Source organism: Aspergillus pseudonomiae (genome assembly GCF_009193645.1).
Source record: "Aspergillus pseudonomiae strain CBS 119388 unplaced genomic scaffold BDV37scaffold_80, whole genome shotgun sequence".
NCBI lineage: Eukaryota > Fungi > Ascomycota > Eurotiomycetes > Eurotiales > Aspergillaceae > Aspergillus > Aspergillus pseudonomiae.
The window spans coordinates 37,720-57,390 of NW_022476072.1; the positions used below are offsets into that span (position 1 = coordinate 37,720).

At 47.9% G+C, this 19,671-nt stretch overlaps 5 protein-coding genes across 5 annotated transcripts; 2 read left to right on the forward strand and 3 right to left on the reverse strand.

Moving 5' to 3' along the window:
• Positions 1-40: 40 nt before the first annotated feature.
• BDV37DRAFT_297026 (uncharacterized protein) lies at positions 41-1,729 on the reverse strand (the record flags this gene model as incomplete). Its single annotated transcript, XM_032090234.1, has 8 exons — positions 41-363; positions 421-488; positions 551-933; positions 988-1,055; positions 1,108-1,144; positions 1,197-1,381; positions 1,434-1,560; positions 1,637-1,729. The coding sequence occupies 8 exons, from the start codon at positions 1,727-1,729 to the stop codon at positions 41-43; spliced, it is 1,284 nt and encodes a 427-aa protein (XP_031937649.1).
• Positions 1,730-6,724: 4,995 nt separating this feature from the next.
• BDV37DRAFT_286701 (ATP-binding protein) lies at positions 6,725-12,353 on the forward strand (the record flags this gene model as incomplete). The annotated part of the gene is made up of 11 exons (XM_032087964.1): positions 6,725-7,921; positions 7,983-8,328; positions 8,383-8,435; positions 8,494-8,701; positions 8,751-9,539; positions 9,592-9,731; positions 9,795-9,967; positions 10,025-10,138; positions 10,203-11,450; positions 11,512-11,530; positions 11,586-12,353. The coding sequence occupies 11 exons, from the start codon at positions 6,725-6,727 to the stop codon at positions 12,351-12,353; spliced, it is 5,055 nt and encodes a 1,684-aa protein (XP_031937650.1).
• Positions 12,354-14,581: 2,228 nt separating this feature from the next.
• On the forward strand, positions 14,582-15,451 carry BDV37DRAFT_257963 (uncharacterized protein). Its single transcript, XM_032083000.1, has 2 exons — positions 14,582-15,138; positions 15,198-15,451. Exons 1-2 carry the CDS (start codon positions 14,742-14,744, stop codon positions 15,386-15,388), a joined length of 588 nt encoding a protein of 195 aa, XP_031937651.1. The 5' UTR covers positions 14,582-14,741; the 3' UTR covers positions 15,389-15,451.
• A 462-nt stretch (positions 15,452-15,913) lies between these two features.
• BDV37DRAFT_286703 (uncharacterized protein) lies at positions 15,914-16,589 on the reverse strand (the record flags this gene model as incomplete). Its single annotated transcript, XM_032087965.1, has 2 exons — positions 15,914-16,079; positions 16,150-16,589. 2 exons carry the CDS (start codon positions 16,587-16,589, stop codon positions 15,914-15,916), a joined length of 606 nt encoding a protein of 201 aa, XP_031937652.1.
• Positions 16,590-16,745: 156 nt separating this feature from the next.
• BDV37DRAFT_297032 (amidase signature domain-containing protein) lies at positions 16,746-19,069 on the reverse strand (the record flags this gene model as incomplete). Its single annotated transcript, XM_032090235.1, has 10 exons — positions 16,746-17,223; positions 17,358-17,461; positions 17,516-17,699; positions 17,782-17,888; positions 17,999-18,070; positions 18,259-18,310; positions 18,450-18,571; positions 18,605-18,719; positions 18,788-18,934; positions 18,989-19,069. 10 exons carry the CDS (start codon positions 19,067-19,069, stop codon positions 17,107-17,109), a joined length of 1,101 nt encoding a protein of 366 aa, XP_031937653.1. The 3' UTR covers positions 16,746-17,106.
• Positions 19,070-19,671: the final 602 nt, after the last annotated feature.

Below are 19,671 nucleotides of genomic sequence, written 5' to 3' on the forward strand. Positions count from 1 at the left end.
AAATTTATTAAAAGACCATGTAGAATACACTATATTCCCACTAATAATTTCGTTTCGTATCAAGGTCAACTAATTGCACCACACTGTTCGAATCATTCGAATCATCCCTATGGGACGAATCCCTCTGCGACGTTGACGAGTACTGAACCGTGTAGCTGACCGATTTGTTGATCTTGCTCTGTCCATTCGACTGGCCCTTGGCGTACCAGTTGCTCGGTCCGGTGGCATACGTGCGTTTGGTCGACCCGCTGAAAACGCCGGGGAAGAAGTGGTTAAGCAGAGCGCGGGAGGACGGGAGACAGGCGCAGATGATAGCAACTTGCGACTCGATGACGGACCAGTGGATCAGAGGATATATACCAGCTGAGTGGGATTAGCAATGTTCACTAGCAAAATACGGGGGATACAAGGACTACGTACCGGTCTGATTCTGGCCCCAGCGGTTGTTCCAGAATACGACTACTCGGATGATGCCGATGATAGTCAAACTGTGACATATACTGTTAGCGCCATGACCGACAACAAGGGAACGAGACAAGGGGTTGCATACACCGATCCCATCACGAACATCAGACCGACGCTGAGCTTCTTGTACAATGGCAGCTGCAGCTTGCTCACTTCATAGACCGGCATCAAGACCATGATGGCGTCGACAATGATATTCACCAAGCAGTTGCCCAAGATGGCAGCAATGAAATCAATGCATGTTCCGGGATCCTCATTCTTCCAGCCATCCCACGCTAAATGGACCGGAGTGCATCTCAGCCCGTCCACAAGTGCCCATGTGATTCCAATCGATGCGTTGATACCGATGAGCGTGTATGCCAGCGTGCGGAACATGCGGGATTGGAAGATCCGCAGCAAGAACAGACAGACGGATATCTTGGCGAGGGAGATTTGGATCTTGTACATCACGGCGAAACCTTGAAAATACTAAAGGGAAGTCAATAATGACACCACGGCAATCAGATGGCAGGGATGGCAGACCTTGTAAAATTGAGTGACATCAGCGAAGGGGATATCCCAGATATTCTTGCCGAAGCCATATTTGATCACTAGACTGTTGTTAGCTTTGACAATTCCCAAACTTCGAAGGACCGAGCTTACTATAGACATTGAGAACGAACATGGCCAAACCCATGACCTGAAATGAGCTTAGTACAGAGGCTACGTATTTCGCCAGATTGGTGCCTTACGTATGAAATGATGATGGTCAGGTCATCCCACCCCCAACCACCACCCAGGCTGAAGCTTTTGGCACCGATACGGACGGTGAAGAAAAAGGTGGCCAGAATGAGGGGAGCTAGAGTCGAGCCCTCAATGAGAGGCGGCCCTGGGCGGGGTGTGATATTGCAGGATTCTTCGGTCAATCGCTGCGTGACTGTCTACGGTCAACCTCTCGAAACGACCCATGAGATCTGCTGAAGACTCACTGAATTCTTCCTTGGTTGTACCATTCTTGGCGACGCAGTCCACTAGGGCAGTCTGCCGGGCCTTCTCGGCGCAGAGGTATGTCGTTGTGTTCCACTCCCCTTGAAACAGCTGCTGCAGACACGAAATCTGATGCAAGCACACATTCACAGTCAGCAACGAGTGCCATGGCCCAGACGTGGCCCAGACGTGGCGCAGGACTTACAGCTGACGATGGAAACTCATTGGGGTCAGGGTCTGCGGCGTGCAAGCCAACCCCCAAAGCCAGTAGAGAGAGCACGATCTGGTAGACCTTCATTTTGACAATGGAGGCACTTCAGTCCAGTGACCTAGCGAAGCATATTCAGGAAATAGAGTAGCTATTATAGAATAAATTGTGGATGGGCCAGCCTCGCTTCGATATTAATGCCGGCTGATCCCTGTACTTTTTTTTTTTATTTTAAAAAATTTCTCGCGAAGTTTGGAACGCCGGGCCAGCGCCTCTCCACCATGGCAAGTGACCCCGAAGGGGAAGTTTCATACTACACTAGAGAGGTTAAGCTTATTTGTCGTCATTTGGCTGCCTCGTGGCATAAATCCCGGTGGCTTAATATTTGGGACGCCAACATCGGTAATCAGGGTTTGATCGCTAACAGTGCAGGACCTTTGGCGCGTCTCTTAAGCTTAGCGTTCTCAGTGATCAACCCTCACGATGGTCTCTGACTCTATGATCGATCGGTTCTCCAAAAAGAAAAATTGGGTCCAGTGAAACCCAGTCAATGAACAGGCTATCCCTAGTCTTGGCTGTCGTGAGGCGACCTGAAAAAAAAACTTTTTCTGGTCCCCGGGTCTCCACTTAGGGCCAGATCTCGGTTGCAGATTTATTGATGGATCCTACCCCAATTGGATAAATCCGGTACCTTGGATGTTGAATCTGTTCGCTAGGGTCCATCTGGCTGGCTTGTGCCTGGCTTACCAACCGGTTGGTTACGGCATCTAGTCCGGCACACAGTCCACAGTCCACAGTGCACACGTGGTTGGGATTCCCTCTTGCTCGGTTCCGTGGTTGTTGCCTTGTCTCATCCGTGAAGATTCTCTGACCAAAGCACGTTTTCTACAAGTACCGCCAGCCATCTCCCTTCTGGCAATTTCTTTTCTTTTTTCTTTTTATTTATTTATTTTTTGCCTCTTGGCTTCGCCGGCTTAGTGCCCCTCAACCCATCGAGGGGGAAGGATGGATAGTAATTAATTAGGATCACCTCGCCGAGTCATGAAAGCCTGCACCTTGCGGACTCCAGTTTCCTAATATAAAGAGACAGCCATTTAAGTATGCACTACAGTTATCACCGTAGAACTTCCCCCTTTAAGTGGGTGGTTTTCCCCCCAGGCCAGGGGAAATCGAAATATGAAGCTGCTTCGGGAAGCAAATCTTGGTCGCAGGACGCCTCTTCCACCAGGCGCTTCCCGTAGGGGTCCAGATCTACGTTGGATCTCTCATCGAATTTAAACTCTAGGGGAACGTGTGAAATGGACCATATATAGCACAAACATATCTGGGATTGTCGGTCCTCGGTAGAGCGGGCGTTGATTACCCCTTTGGTAGGGCTAGTTCCCTTTCGGCCAAGCCTGGGAATTTGGATAGCAGATGCAGCCCGAGAAAATTCCTCTCGGATATACTGGTATTACTATCACTTCCGCCATCCTCCGAGAAGTAAACCCCCCACTTTACGATGCAATTTATTTTCCCCCTTTTGACTTTGTTTCTGTGCCCAAAAATGCATCTTCATGTGGAGTAGTGCCGTATGGAGTAGAGTGGTCTACACAACTACCGCGTCCACCCGCCCTCAAGACTCTTGCCAGGCAATATTCTCATAAAATCCAGTATGTATACGCCTCAGTGATCTGTAACATCCTAAAGCTTTTTTCAGGAAATGAGCATTTTCTTGACCAGAGTTCTTGAAAGTTGCTGTCTACTTGAAGATGATCTCACCTCAATACTTGTTTTAAATGCCATCCTCTCCCTTGATGATCGATATCTAGGCGGTCATCATCAGATGCAGTCATAAATCATGCATTAGTTCCAACCTTAATATTGGGTAGTGTATATGTGAGACTCAGCGTTGTAGCAGGTAGAAAGCCAAAGTTGACCATCCTTCTCCCGAAGTCCACGCTATACCGTTGAGTGAGTAAATCTGGATGGATTCACAGTGAAGTACTATTAATAAAGATGTAACGCTGTAGGTACAGGTCGGCACAGCCATTTTGATAGGTCTTGCCGGGTGTGTTAACCTCAAACCATCTCTACAGAGGGCGTAGGTTACCATGTCAAGACACGATATTCTTCGCTCACGTCGTCGAACACGGATTCCTACGCCACCAGCCGGCATGGTCGCCGAGAGAATGGTGAAGTTGTCTGGTTTTAGTATACCACGCGGGAACTACTCCGTAGTTGCCTATTGTATGCACGAATTGAACATATCTGATAGGTTGGGGGAGCTTACCCCGCTACAAACTATTTCCGAGGGCCAAACCTTTCCAGGGACTCAGAGAATGGATGCATGGCTCGGCCTGGACATTGCAAATGCAGCAAACTGCTAAGAAAGTCAAATTATATAGAAGTTCAGATGGCATCATGATGGTTCCCCACCCTGTCGGCCCTTCTCGTTGACGGCAATGTGTCTTGAACACACTGAAACATCAATCGAAATGACATCAAACTTCTCTGGGGCCTAGACGAGATCGATTAACCCGAGTTTACAAGTCTCCGAAGGAATAGTGAGCATCGAGAAACAGCGATTCCGTCGTTCCTCCTCCCAGTCCGAGTCCCCAAGTAAAGAAACGCTCGTAGGGATCCTCTGACTGGCCTGGATAACAAACTACTAAAAGAATCGTTTTATATCTTAGTTCGTCATTTCCTACAGTTCAGGTTCTTTCATCAGCCAACCTTCTGCATACTCCTCGATACAGGACCTATACCAACCTTACTGCTTGTAGCATCCTGACCTTAAGTTCCCGGTTTATGCCTGAACTGGCCAATTTTCATGGCAGTCCTGGAAAGGCATCGGAATATTTTTGCCTACTCTTACTAAGCTTCTGTATTATATTGATCATACTTAATACACCTACAAATATATCCTGTATACTCTGATCCTACTATCTACGAAAAGTCCTTTCTATTAACAAGGGGGGCTGCGGAGTCGGGTAGACAGTTAATCAAGTAAATGGAAAAAGAGATGTGTTCTTCATAAAGAAGAAGGATATTTATGTAATAGAATAAGTTATTAACAACAAAAAGCTTAGTTACCATTACTATGTGGAATATAAATATAATATTGATAATGGGCGCAGAATATATTAACTGCGGAGACCGTAATATTATATCCAGCCACGGAAGCCATCGCTATTTCCCCAGTCATACAAACTTAGCATGAGCAGCGTCTGGATATCCATCGCTGTCCTCGTGTGACCCATGACACTACTTCAATTCAGTTCCAAACCCCGTTTATATACTTTATGTTCCAGTCCTACGGCCAGTCCTTTATATACAAATATCTCGCTGGATGTAGTATCTAGACTCGACTTTTAAACTTTATCAAGTCTGTTCTGATGGGTATCTGTATAGTTACTAAAGCCAATCTTGCAAATTCTAGAAATTCGCAGATAGTTAGTATAGTATACGAACTTCATGCTAACTTTATACACAGATTAAAATAGATTCAATCTATCTACTAAATATACAACGAGATATATTTATGGTCTCTAATACCTAGCAGGTTTGGAAGTAGTGGATCTACAAGATATTCCGACCACAAATATTCTTTTACTTCTGCAAAGATAATAAGGGTAAACCGAGAGTAATATAGAAGTCTCTCAGACCCCTCGGGTGACTGGACTCGGCTGTTTATCGACACTACACAACTTCTTGGGTCGTGAACGCTTTAACCAAGAGGACCTCTAAAATCAATATAGTTCGCGACCGGCCAAACGTTTCGTGGAAAAGGACCTTTTTCATGATTGTCCGTCATGGCTAGGGAGTCCAAGCATGACCCTTCGGAAGAACGAAGTTTTACCATTAGCAGGTTATTAGTTGCGGTTCTGGTCTAATAAATTTACTTTCAGGGATAGACATCTGGCGTAAGAGCTTTTCTGGTTCCATCAGTTCCCGCCGGATTTTTATCTCCGGCCTGCAATGAACCAATGCCAGCGCGCCCTGACCGAGTGGGATATTTGGTAATGCATTGGCAATCATCACGTAAAATTGAGACCAATCGAGGAGAACCTCAGATTGGCCGAAAGAGACTTTGGTATAGGAGTCAAAACAATGAACAATTAGCATGAGCCTAGAGACACACAGTAATATGCCAGCCGGTAGGATCCACGTACTGCCCATTTGGGCTCTCTCCTTGACCATAAGTTGTGTTCTCTCCACTTTTAAGCTATGTATATAATAGCAGACACGTCTCCCCGTGCTTTTATAGTAAAAAGTGGATTCGGGTTCCCCGCTAGATCCGGCCATTTCCGGGTGCTGAAAACCCCAATCCGAACCTACAGGGACTTGGGCCAATTCAGTCACTACTACTATCCTGCCTGCCTGTCGGAGACCGGCCTGATGGCCTTGCTGGTCGTCAAACAAGGTGACCTACCTCTGGCTAATGGATTGAGTTCAAGTAAAAAGGTTGTTTTGGTTGTATGGTTTGCATACTCAGTAGCGGACCAAAAAAAAAAAAAAAAAGGGGAGGGGGGAGAGAAGGGGGGAAAGAAAAACACGAGCCACAACCGAGCTGAAAGCTGAACCCACTGGAAGACGTTTCCGGTGATGAATCATGAGTTGCGGTGAGATCCAGGGCACTAACGCGCCGCCCTTACCCAATTGTCAAATGTGACAGGGGAATTGATAGGCCTGCCATGCAGATCAGTAGTCGTGGCTAATGGATTATGGAATAGATATCAGAAAGTTCCACATTCTGTGAAGCAAAGTTGTAGATCGTAGCGGATTAGCCCCACTACTTATTCCGGTATTGGGTATATCTCAGACTAAGTTGGGAACATACAGCAAACTAGGACATAGTGGTGAATCACGATTCCCCCCGCCCTTCAGCTGGATATGAAATGGGTCAGCTATTTACCGGATATCGCGGCAAGTGGTTGAGGGTTATAGAATAATACTGTGCTCAAAGTGGGGCGGAACTGGGCGTTTAGAGGTCTGCCTGGTGTAGAGTGGGAAAGAAACCTATATAGACGAATAGCCCTGCCACTGCAGATCTAGTTCGTTTCAATCCTAGACTGCAGGACGAAGAGCGAACAAACCGACAGAATGGCACGCGACCAGGAGCTCATCTCCCTTTCCTCGTTTGGCAAGGACCTCCTGGCCAGCGGCCTTTTTACATCTCTGGACGCACCAAACTTCGCCGACAAAGACATCAAAACCCCAGCTCGCAGGAACCTTGAAGTTGCCCCGGGGGAAATATCTCCACCGCAGCTGGCCAGTCCTGCCAAATATATAGACCTGCCGAATTTTTCGGGTGAGACGTACGGATTGGAAGACTCCCCTGAAACTCCCGAGCAGCTCATCATTGGAGGTGCTGAGGTTCAAAACGTGTCACTTGTTATGGTAGACAAGCACGGTGCTTATCATGACTTCAAGGTGATGCCTATCCCCGTTTCTGGGGCTAAGAGCGGTACGGGGTCTCTTCTTGTTGCCCCGGTCGGAGAATCGAAGCAGATAGCTGCTCAGCCGATGCTTTTGCTTCCAGCCCAGGCGGATTCTGATCTCTCGTTTTCCGATGATAGCAAGGTTTTGCCGCTGGGAGAACTGGAGAAAGCAATGAAGGAGTCTAAGGGGGAGGTCGGTGTGGCGGCTGTTAATGCCATGGTTCTCAGTGGAGAGATCGAGAACTTCTTTGGCATCGAGGGGGTTACAGGCAAGCTGTACTGTTACAAGAGTGATGAGGAGGTGAATGACGAGCAGGGAGAAAAACCAATCAATGAAAAAGTTATGCTTCAAGACATGGAATCGCCCCTAGGAATCTTCTTCCCCGAGATCGAAAACAAGACGATCAAAGCTTTGCCCCTCAAGAACCTGGAGTTTACTTTTAGCAACACGAAAAAAGAGATTCTGCTTCCGGAGGGACTCCGTCTGCAAGGTGACCTGGAGTTGAAGGATGGACTGCAGTGGATTTCCGATGGTTTGAAGAATGTTTTTGGTAGTGAAAAGGCCACAGAGCTACCCTCGAAGATACGGGTCAGTGCCCTTTTGTCCAAGGAGAGAGACTGGACAAAGAAGCCCAAGATTGAGGGTATCGTTCTTCAGGCCTTTCTCCATGAGATGAAGCTACCCGCATGGGACTTTTTGGAATTTCAAACGGCAGGTATTGAGCTGTCTGCTAGGAAGGAAACCGCGAAAAGTGACATCGAGGAGGATCCGGAGGAAGACAATAAAGAGGGCGCTGACAAGAGAACAGAAGAGGAGGGAGACGGTAAGTCAAGGGAAATAATAGCCAAGAAAGACAAGGTGCGTCCCACGGTTGATTGCCCAGTGATAAATGACTAATACAAGATCTGATCATGCATAGGCCTCGAATGCCCCCACGATGAAGGATGATGCCACGGAGGAGAACCACGAAAAAGAAGAGAAGGAGAGCAAGGAGAAGAAAAAATGGAAGGTAGGTTTTGGGCTGTTTGGCAAGCTCAATATTACCAAAGCTCCCAAGTCAGCGGTGCCACTGGAGGCAAGATACTGGATTCGTATGGGAGACTGGAAAGAGGAGAAGAAAGAGGAAGAGGAAGAAGTCGAGGACGATGACAAGGACAAGAAATTAGAGAAGCAAGACGGCGGAGAGGGTAAGGAAACTGACGAAGCAGACGAAAATAACGGTGGGGAAGAGGGCAAGCCCGCAGAAAGAGGAAGGCAATATGAAGGTAAGCTCCTTGTCCAGTGTGAAAAGCAGAGACAAAACAGCTGATTTTATCTAGTATTGATCGCGGTCAGCGAATGGAAGGATTTCTGCGCCATTTCGAATCTTGATGTAGGTACCATGCAAAATGTATTGAGGAATAAGTTGCTGAATATTGAAAACACAAAAGATGAAAGAAGCCCAGCTGCACGCATTCTTCAAACCTGGCGAATTCCGGAAGTCTTGCACATTGTCTGTCACTGGATCCCTCGAGTTTGCCCAAGGGTGTCTTGACAAGGATGACGAGGAAGAGGAGGAAGAGAAAAAAGGGAAGGAAAAGAAGGAAGATGACAAGTCGAAGAATGCGACTCTAACAATCGAGGGGGTTCTATCCAGACGTGAGTCAGCTTGATCATGCAAACAGAATATCGACTGACAATATTTTAGAGGACTACCATTTTGATGCCAAGGTGGGAAATCTGAAGCTCGATTCAATCTTGAAGATGTATGCTCAGATTACCGGGGCTGAACCATCGAAGGAAGCCAAAGAACATGACTTAGTCTTCGAAGAACTGCATTTGAATATTAGCCGCAAGCTGAAGAGCAAGGAAAAGGCAATAGAAGACGAGAAGGAAGCAAAAAAGGAAGAAGACGAGGAACAGCCTTCCACTTCCTTGGAGCTCTCCGGCAAAGTCAGCTTCAATGATTGCAAGAGTGTTCACGGTTTGATCAAAATTGACCCTACCTCAGGCCTCACTATCCACGGCGGAGTTGAGGATTACGAGATCAAGGATGCTGGTGTTATTATTAAAGAAGCCAGTATTGATATCTTCATTGGAGCAAAACCCGAGAAGTCCCAGGACAACTCCAAGAACACCAAGCCGAAACTCGAGGCAGATAGGAAATCCGGAAAGGAAGCTGGCGAGGACAAAGTGGAGGTCTTCAACCGCGCAAGCAAATTTGCCATCAAAGGCAGGGTTAATTTCAGTGGTATAACTGTGACGGTTGCCTTTATGACTGAGCGCAATGAAACCAACGCCAAGTCAGAGAAGTCGTCTGAGCGGGAATGGGTCTTGTTTGGTATCTACGAAGAGAGCTTGCACCTAGGAAAGATGTGCGATATTATGGAAGGCCCCATGGCTGACCTCGAACTGAAAAATGTTGCTCTCATCGCGGCATCCGGCGAGAACAAGACAATCGAGGCGTTGAACACGCTTAAGTATCCTGTACGAAAGGGTGAGTTGGGGCATCATCTCCATTTTGTTGCAGACTGATGACTTGATGGTAGGAATCTCGCTATGTGCGACTATCCCACCTCTGCCTGAGCTGAACAATTTCGCCAAGCAGAAGGTGGACGGACTGGTTCTCGTTGCAACGATAGAAAAGAAGAAGCTGGAGCTCGGCATCCAGTTGCCCACGGCGTTTGATGTGAGTATCCATGCTCAACATGATGTGCATCTGACACAAATTGCTAAGTATGTGAATCAACAGGTCACTATTACCGATAGCGCTAAACTGTGTGAGATTGGAATTGGCATTGAAATCAGCAAGGCTCCCAGCTTGATGGTCATGGGCACGTTGAACATTGTAATGGACGTAGATCAGGATCCTCTGCTCCTCGAGGGCATGGTGAAAGCTGGCCTGCTCAGTTCATCTGCTTCGATGTATGGCCTCTTGTATTCCTCCATCTAAAGACGACCAGCGCTAATCTTTACATCTAGTGCCACCAAGTCGCCGTGGGTAAATCCATTGAACATCAGCAAACATGTTAAAATCGCCGACTTCAGAGTCGAGATCGAAGTTACCTATGCCACGGTCATGGAGCTTGGACCATCGTGAGTCAACCACGTTCTATCCCAGGATAGCTACGATTTGCCCGCTGGCTAACATATGGGGTAGCAAACTGGGCCTTGCTGGAGATATCGAGGTAGGAGACCTTACTGCTGGAGCCGCCATGCAGATCAGCCACCACCCTGGTGAGCAGGTTATATCGGCCAATATCTCCAAGGTCGATCTCATCGAAATCATCCGTGTTGCTGGCCAGGTCGCCGAAATCCAAGCCTTGCAGGATATCCGTGGTGGCGAGGATACGTTTGTTTTTACCGATGCCAACATGTATTTCTCCACCGGGGGAACCATAGCGGGGAGAGAGTACCCACAGGGTATATCAGCCGGTGGGAAGCTGACAGCGTTTGGGAAGACGGCCCAGTTTGACCTAAGCATCGGCAAGGCTGGTCTGGATTTCCAAGGGCATATCGATAATTTCAGTCTCGGGCCCTTGGTCGTCTCATCTGCCAGTGGAGATCCCCGCGCAAAGATGGTCGTGGTGATGGCTAAAGACAAACAAGTGATCCAGGTGGACGGAAAGGTAAGATGCTTTGGAATTGGGCTTGCCACCTTAGTCGACATCCAAATAGGAACCGAAACCCCGTCCTTTGCTGCGCATATTAACGTGGCGTTTACCGAGGCATTTATAATCAGTCTACAGGCGACGGTGGAGGACTTTAAGGAGGTCAAGGATCTAGCAACAAAGGACTTATATTTCCAAGCCCAGATCAAAGGTGATCTATTTGACATGATCTGTGAAAGTATCAAGAGCCTGCTCCGGACGCTTGAGGAGCTGGGTATCCAGGGTATTGAATCTCTTCAGAGCCTTATTGGAGCGCAGATTGCCGAAAAGCAGGCCGAAATGGACCTAGAGAAGAAGAAACTGGACGAGGCACGGCAAGAGGTAGACAACCGGCGAAAGGAGCGCCAACGAAATATAAAAAAGGAAAAAGATAAACACGACGAGGCAAAGAGAGAAATCGAACGGCTGCAGGACAAGGTGACCAAGGCCAAGCAAGACAAGGCTCAGGCTGAAAATGAACTGAAGGAAAAAGTCGAAAAGCTTAAACTCGAAAAGGAATCCCTTATCCAAAGCAAGAGAAAGGAGTATAATGACAAGCTCGAGAAGGCCAAGGAAGCTGAAGCAAACAATCAGAGGGAGCTAGAGCGGCTGAGGCAACGACAGAGAGATAAATACGGCACCGATTTCCTCAAAAAAGTGCAGCTTGCCCAAGGAGCCTATCATGAAAAAAAGAAGATGGTATCAGATGCGTGGGACACTGTTGTGTGGCTTCAATGGAAGTATGACCACACAGGCTTGTAGGTGCCCCTGCCCCCAGCTCTCATACAATGCTCGCAGAATGCTGACATGTAGGAATAGCCCTGAGGACGCATATTGGGTAGGTCCTTATTTCTATCTCTTAGTGGCAACCATAGCTAATGTGTTCCATACAGGGCGTGAGGCTCCTGGCAGCCAAAGGTGTTCTTGAGGCAGCCAAGGTTGCAGCAGACGTATACTACAAAGCTGCCCAGGCGCTTGACGACATTGCTAATTCTGACGCCTTTCAATCCATCGTCACAGCCATTGAAGATACAGAAAAAGCGGTAGAACGCGCGGCAAATGGAGTTGACAAACTTCTCAGCGGAGGTGGTGTTGATGGATTTCTTAGATCCTTTATCGACACGGAAGAAGCCAAGATCGAAGCAGTTATAAAAGCTCTCCAGGCAATGCAGAATGAGAACAACGAGTATCAAAGGGCTATTCGGGAAGCGCAGGACATTCTTGACCAGAAGGCACCCGACCTAGAAGACAAGATCGCCCAGGCCGATGAGAACATCAAATCCCTGGAAGAGGATGCAATGCTGGCAGATCTTGAGCGAAAATATAACTATCAGCTTGAGGTCCACAACAAAGTACACAACACCATCCAACAAATGCAGGCTGGACTAGAGACACTCAAGGAGAACTGGCAAAAGGGGATGCACGCGTTGGAGGACGTGGTCAATGAGATCCAAAAGAAAATCAACGCTATCTTTCACATTGAGAGAATCGAGGTGGGAATCCACACTCATGCATTGATCGACGACAAACCCCTAGTCTTCAAATTCTATGGCACGGTGGCCAATAGGCATTTTGCAATCGAGGCACAATGGGCGCCAGGAAATGATCTCAGCCGTTTATATAAGGGAGTCACTAATGAAATTCTGAAGCTCGCCGTGTGATAGCCTCAGACTGACGGTATACTATGCCGTCCTACACAGTCAAGTTACAATTAGATGGACTGATTGTGTGAAGGTGGCAGATAGGACAAACCGTCACGATTCAGATAGACTCATTTAGCATTAAGAGAATGCCAATTTATACGAGCGGCTTGCTGTCCGTGATCCATCAGTTGAAATGTATTAACATACATTTGTCTATCTCCAGTGCATAAATTAACGTTACCTTGAAATAAACACAATTGCGTCGACAATGGCAATGTCTCATTATATCTGAGAGAAGTATGTATGTATTTGAAACTAAATTTAAGGATCTTGGGGGAGTAGAAGTATAGGCCCACGAGCGCCTCGATATGCAAGTCTTGTGAAGCTATGCTTGCCTATGCAACAGAAGACTCAGCTATGTATCTGCACTCTCCAACTGCCGAGGACAATGCAAACACCCCAGGCGCATTTCATCCGAAAATCGCCAGAAGCTCTTCTTTCGGCTCTTTCAGCCTATTGGCGGTTGATACATGGTTTACCTCAGGGCTCTCTGCTGCTGTGGATGCTATTGCCATCGTCAGTACCTTCAATCTCTCCATCATTGACAACTGGCACTATTTCGTAGGGTACGAATGATGGTAATAGCGTCCATTCTATCGTTCGTCGTGTTTCTTTCTGGCCGTGAGCTGGCAATGGTATATGAAACACACTCCAAGGCAGTTGTGTGTTTACTCGCCTGCCTTACTTATATCGTTATTGGATATGCTCTGGATGCTTCTCACAGGCGTCCTCCAACACACTGCACTGAACTCCGCCGCTGGTCCGTTCTGGAGTATACTGATCTGTTGAATCGTTCAAATGGATCTTGGCTGGTGTGTTGCTTGTATCCTGCAGTGTTGAAATATTAGGCTTCTTCAGGGTCCATGAATAGGCCCAAACTCTAGGCCCAAGGTCCAAGCCCAATCCCTAAGCCCACGATAGCCCCCCCCCTAAAACCCATTTTTACATAAAATTCCAGTCTTGGTATTTATAAAACTACTAAATGAGTAAAATAAAATACTGTTTTTTATCTCTATTTTGATATATATAGAAAGTTATAATATCCCTTTCTATATAATCATACAAAATAATCTGAGAGCAATCGAGGAGTACCTCAGCTTGACCAAAGGAGATTTTGGTATAGGGGTCAAGAAATGAACGACTAGCACGAGCCTGGATATGAATAAGTCAGCCTCTATGACCCACGTAGGGGATCTGTTTTGGAATGTCTCTGTTAGATGTCGATGCAGCTGTCGGTTAAACTCTGGAGAAACCTGCAGAGCATCATTTTGTGACATAACTGGACATTGCTAGTGATGGCATCGCCCGTAAGCAAGACATTGTCTGGGCCATGCCAATCTTTGCCATCACCAATCTACGATTCCGGACCGGGGCCTTTATCCACTGGCTAAGGTAGCTCGACGGCTAATGTTTCATCACTCCACAAGCTGCCGTGGAGCTCTACTTCCGGCGCTGTTGCTTATTCGCTTTGGAACTGGTATTCCAAGATAAAGCCATATACTATTCGACCAACAGGATTTAAACTTCGAAGTCAATCAAATGGGACCAACACAAATTTTAACCATGTAGTACCCTACCGAATCTCAGTAACGATATAGGAGATATCCAAATCCCAACATCGGTACATGCGAGCGAGACTCTGCACGGTTCCCAGTTCGCGTCGTAGTGGATCATAAGCCAGTTTGCCAACTATATTAAACACATAAATGCCATGTTATTGGTGGAACCTGGATCTAATATGCCGAGGGACTCTTGGCAGATCAACTCCTGTCTGAAAGTGAGTCCGGAAAAACCTGATATGGCTTGGCATGCCACATCCCTCGGCCCTAAGCTCTCTAGGCATAGCTCTATCTATGTGCTTGATTGATGGAGAATACGGCTACAGGACTGACTCTCCGACACTCCGCGCCTTTGCCTAGAAACCGTTGTATCGGACAGATTGTGGTCATGTCGATGGATACTATGCGGTGGTCTCGAACAGAGCTAGGAAATATATAACAATGCTTTGCTGCTGGCCTCGATAAATATGTGATTACTTTCTCTGGTCGTGTCGTTGTTATTTTTATGCACCTTAATCCACTCATTTCTTGTTAAATTTTCGTTGTGTTATTTCCAAGGCAAAATGAAAGCCGTTCTTTCTCTCACAGCCCTCCAGCTGCTGGCCAGCTCCGTGATGGGTCTCCCGCTGCAGGACAGCGCCCTGGCCAAGACTGTCAAGCGCCAGAACACGAGCTCCTGGAATCCTCCATCAGAACTGGTGACCCCTCTTAACGAGGTAATACTTCCAATCGCAGATCTCGGACCTTCACTAACGACCCACAACATCCATAGGTATGGGAACACCAAATGTCAACCTACAGCGACCCTCTCGGATTCCGCAACTACGGATACGACCAGGTCATCGACGGCAAGGGCAAAATCAACTATTGCGTGCGGTGGGACTCCACCCAGTCTGTGACCCAGGCACAGCGGGAACAGGTCGAGACGGCCCTGCGGCGGTCGTTCAACAAATGGATAGCCGAACTGGCCGGCTTCGATGGGTTCCCGTACGAGACGGTCGATGTCAATGTTGTCGGATGGGCTGTCAAGGATAAGGCCCTGCTGCAGGGCGACACCTCGGGTGTTGAGGTGTATACCACCACCGATGAAGAGGGTATCCCGCAGTGTGACCCGGGCTGTGGACGATTCTTCCACCAGGATAACGACTACAGTGCCTGCGCTGCTGGGGCTGACCGCCACTACGGTATGCAATTCCATTCTTGCTGCATGCTTCCCTAGTCATACATACTAACGACAACACAGACCAAAGCCTGTGGCTCACTGATGGTTTCGAAGGCGGCGCCGGTGGTGACTGGGGCCAGCGTATCGGGCAAGAGTATTTCATGCAGAACCTTGAGCTCGAGGATATCCACATTCTCCTGCATGAGATGGGTCATACTTTTGCTCTGGATGGTACGCTATTCCTCTGCGGTTCTAGGAGACATCGACGCTGATATTTCTAGATTTCTATGACTGGACCCCGACTGGTCAGACCAGCTTCATCATGCTGGCTGGCAGCGCGATGAAGATCACCGAGTTTGACGCGTGGATGGCAAAGGACTGGTGGCGCCATCTGAAGTCCCGCTACAGCCTTTAAATGGCCCTTCGTATACTTGGAATGGACCAGAAAATATCGGGCGATTTCGATATATGTGGCCGTGGGGTAGAAACCTTAGTTTAATTGAGAATAGGGTGAGACTGGGATTGACTCAGCAGCATTATCCAATCCAATGAATATAGCCCCTCTGCGTTAGAGGTAATTCCGAGTACAGTCTGCTGTTCAGACTATTCTGAGATACACAGCGACCATATTACTTGGCCAGAAAACAGTAATTAATTGATAACTATTCCCATACTCGCAGGCATCTGGGCGACCCACCAATTATACCAAAACTAACGCTGGGGCGACCGGGTAAACAAAAAGGGTATCGATAAACATAATCTCGCAGAGCGCAGGCCTGGGTTGATCCAAATAAAGTTTAGACTTGGTCCATTTGTGTGCTCTGCGGTGCAGTTGCTGGCGCCGTTGCTGGTGCCGTTGCAGGAGTTTCCTTCTTTCCAAGGGGCCTATAGCCCGGAAGATCGAATTTCAAGATTCCGCAGATGCCGAGGGTGACGGCGAGTGTCAAGACGCAGAAAAGAACCCTGATTAAAGTAGATTGTAAGTACTCTGTGTCTCTGTATTATGTGTGGAACACGAAAGGAGACAACGAACCATAGCAGAACAGCGAAAGCAATGATCGCATTCACATAGTCAGACGTCCCATATGTATGAGATAGCCTCGCGGCCATAGTGGCAAAAGAAGCTAACCAGAAGACCATAGTCACAGAGTATAGCCCAAGAAGCCCGATGGTGATTATAGTGTTGAGTGCAGTGTTCGTTGCTGCTTTACTCCGAAAGATCCATGGCACGATGCCGGCTGCAACCGAAGCCAACATTGTCCATACTGAGTTAAAAAGAATGAAAGCGAGGATCGATGGGACCGCTATTGTCACTCTCTGGGACGTGTATCCGTTTCTCGAGGGATCATAGCGATATTCCCTGTTGCTCTGGCTAAAGAACGAGACTAGGTGACCGGTAAGACCTAGTTCGATGACTGCGAAGACGAATGTGGTGCCTAAAAGCGCAAATGGTAACACTTGAGGCAGATTCATGGTCAATGCATGTAATACTGGTTTCGAGGCGAGGACGACGGGGATGGCAAGGCGAGCAGTGAATGCGGAGGGAGGACGCTCGTAATATTTGACTTCTGGCTTTTCTGTTTATGATTTTATCCTAGTTAGTTGTTTTATTTTCCCCGTATTCCGAGTGCACCAAAGAGGAAAAGGTTTGCGACTTGTCGAATGTGATATAGGCCTTGTTCGTGTTCGCGTAGAAAGATCGACAAGAAACCTTACTTCAAGGTTACTAGTTTGCTCTCCGTCAAGAACCATTGGTGCTCGACAACAGACAGATACGAAAACAGTGTCACGAGAGGAAACCCTTGCAGTTCTCCTTGCCACGAGATAAGGGTGTGTTCCTCCAATTTTTCAGTTTGAATTGGATGAAGGATCCCCGATGACGTGACCTGTGAAACCAGGCCTGATTATCTTCCAAGTCCACAACTGCATCATGCGTGGCATGCTTTGATCGACCTAATGTCATTCATATCGGTGGGACGCATGGCCCAAATCATGCCAAGCAGTCCACGAATGGCAGACCAATCTTCTCTTTAACGACTTCCAAGACCTGAACGACTTTCTCGTCCTTTAATATCTTTGCTACTAGGTGCAAACAGACAGGTGCGACCTGTTTTTTTCCGCGGATCGTAGTGCTCATGGCACCAGGTATCGAATTGCTTTAGAGGCATGTATATAGTGTCCTTCGCATCCCGCTTGGGATCGACCTTGGTAACAGGGAACATAATTGGCGGGCAGTCTAACAAATCCCAGATGGATGTGTACTGCGGAGGTGTCAAGCAGTGGCGCGGGTGTTGAATATGGTGGGCAAAGAATAACGTCCATCTCGGGAGCGACCGAGTTCCACTCTGAAGAGGTCAGCATGGGCGATCCACGGCCAATCATCGAAAGAACCTTCGTACCTTGAAAATAAGAGTAGCGGAACATTTCACGCTTAAGGGTCCACTCCCACACTCCATGCACAATCAGCTCCTCAGCGCCATGAGTGTCTCGCAGCGTGCATGCCAAGAGCGGCAAGCAAGACCCTCCCGAGAGGGCGAGGTTTTTGGCGAATGCCTTACCACCGTCAGGGGTATATAATCTCGTCTTCATCGCTATGTTCGCCAACTGGTCCTCGTTTTGCGATGGAGAACCCCGCAACAAATTTGGTTTACTCGGGTACACTTACGAGGCTCTCTGATCCTTCTCTCTTTTGGTAAGGCTTCCACTCGATGACCTCGACATCGGAGGACAAGGCTTTCAACCTTTCAACTGTCTCTTGCAGCGCTCTTGCTACTGGTCATGACACCATCATCCCAGATCAATCCAACAGTAATGCTTTCTTTCCGTCTCGGTAGATATGAGGTTCGTTATCACGCTATGGAATTTGGTGAGCGAAGGGTCACTTGTGCGAGGTTTAGCGACCAGTATACTCCTCATAAACAGTTTAATTCCTCCTACGGTAGGTGATAGTAGTCCTAAGGTCCCGAGGGTTATTGAACAGCCGATCACATATGCAGCGCATCCAATCAATTAAACGCGGCCGTTTGTTGGCTTGAGGCGGTAGAGCCCGCAGTTCGAAGAGGAGACCGGATGCTGCCACCTGTGCAACGGCTTGGCTTCAATGATGTGAGGTTGATATTAATGATGATAGCTGGTGGCATGCCGATATCTGATCCAATGCCATGGGGGCTGCCATAAAGCGCTTGCAACGCCGACTCAACCCCGATGAACCGCTCGCAGATAGGGGCGTATTATGTGAATTAACAGTTCTCCAATGATGTTACTGCAGGTTTCAAGCGCCATCTATGTTTTCGTCGTTAGTGGTCCTGTTGCTCTGAGCATTGAACAACATACCAAACCCAGCGGCTCTGTCTTTCTTGCATACAGTACGACACTGGCGTCGACGAAAATTTTCACGATCTTCGCGTCCTCCCTATTTTTGTGACCAACCCAGACGACAAAGCCAGCCGTGTTGTCTCGTCCAGCAATTCATACATCTGCTTTAGAACTAATCGGGAAGCCGTGCAACGGCCCTATTGGCTTTCCATGTTCGACCAAGCAGTTATCCAGCTGTTTTCCCTCGAGAATAGCACGCTCAGGGAGGACCTCATAGATGTAAATGGTCTATATAAGGCATACGACATTAGCGAAGACCGCCAAAATGATATACGCAAGTTTAATCCCTTGTTCACCACCTTTTGTGTAATTGCGGCACGTCGCAGGAGGACATTTGTGACCGCAGTGGCAGTCAGTTCCCCCGCAGCTAGAGAGACCACCAAATTCTCAGCAGGGGTTTCCGTGATGGACAATCTCGAAGGGGAGAGAAGCTGCCGAGGAATCTCGGTCACCCGGTTGGGGAGTCATGAAGGTGAAGGAGGTAGAGGGGAGTCTACACGTGCAAGAGAACTATCGCGTGTTGCCTGCATCCCCTGGAAAATTTCTTCCCAGGAAGGCATCTCTTTGATGGGTTCCATTTCCGCAACAGAGCCTGCTGGAGCTATCGATATCTGCACATAAGCTTACACATAAAGCAATGTTCAGACCTGATCTGAACACCGGTGTGACCGAGGGAAACCACATGGGCAGTATAGTGGATGTACAGAGACTTTATTTATAAAGTCACGTTACATCGCTCTCTTATCGCCATTCCGCAGTGGGACAGCGTTACTTCATTAGTATTCACGTTGGGCCGATATCTCCCAGAGGTACTCGGTGGGTACTGTTTGAGTTGGCTAATCGCACACGGATCTTCGATACCATCAACAGCCTCAAGGCTGGTTGATCGTCTTGGCACAGGATCAGGATCTCTGCCCTATCCAGGCAGACCATCTGCATAGCGCAACGTGAAGCGGCCGAGTGATCAGGATCCACCGGGTAGTTTCTTGCTAGTGTCCTTTCACTCCAATCAACGGGCAAGCTGTGGGCATTGAACTTCGGCCAGGAATATGCTAATGCATCACACTATCTCGGTGCCTGTGCAAAGAATCCAATGCTATTATGAACTGATAGAAAATTTGTGTCGTACCGCGGAATTGGATAAGATCATGCAACGAGCGAAAGTGATTTTCCTCTCCGC

What these genes read in the sequence shown, in the direction of transcription:
- BDV37DRAFT_257963 (XM_032083000.1), top strand. Translation starts at nt 14,742, where the DNA reads ATGTCAACCTACAGCGACCCTCTCGGATTCCGCAACTACGGATACGAC. An exon ending in TGGGGCTGACCGCCACTACG is followed by an intron (nt 15,139 to 15,197) that starts GTATGCAATTCC and finishes ACGACAACACAG; the next exon opens with ACCAAAGCCTGTGGCTCACT.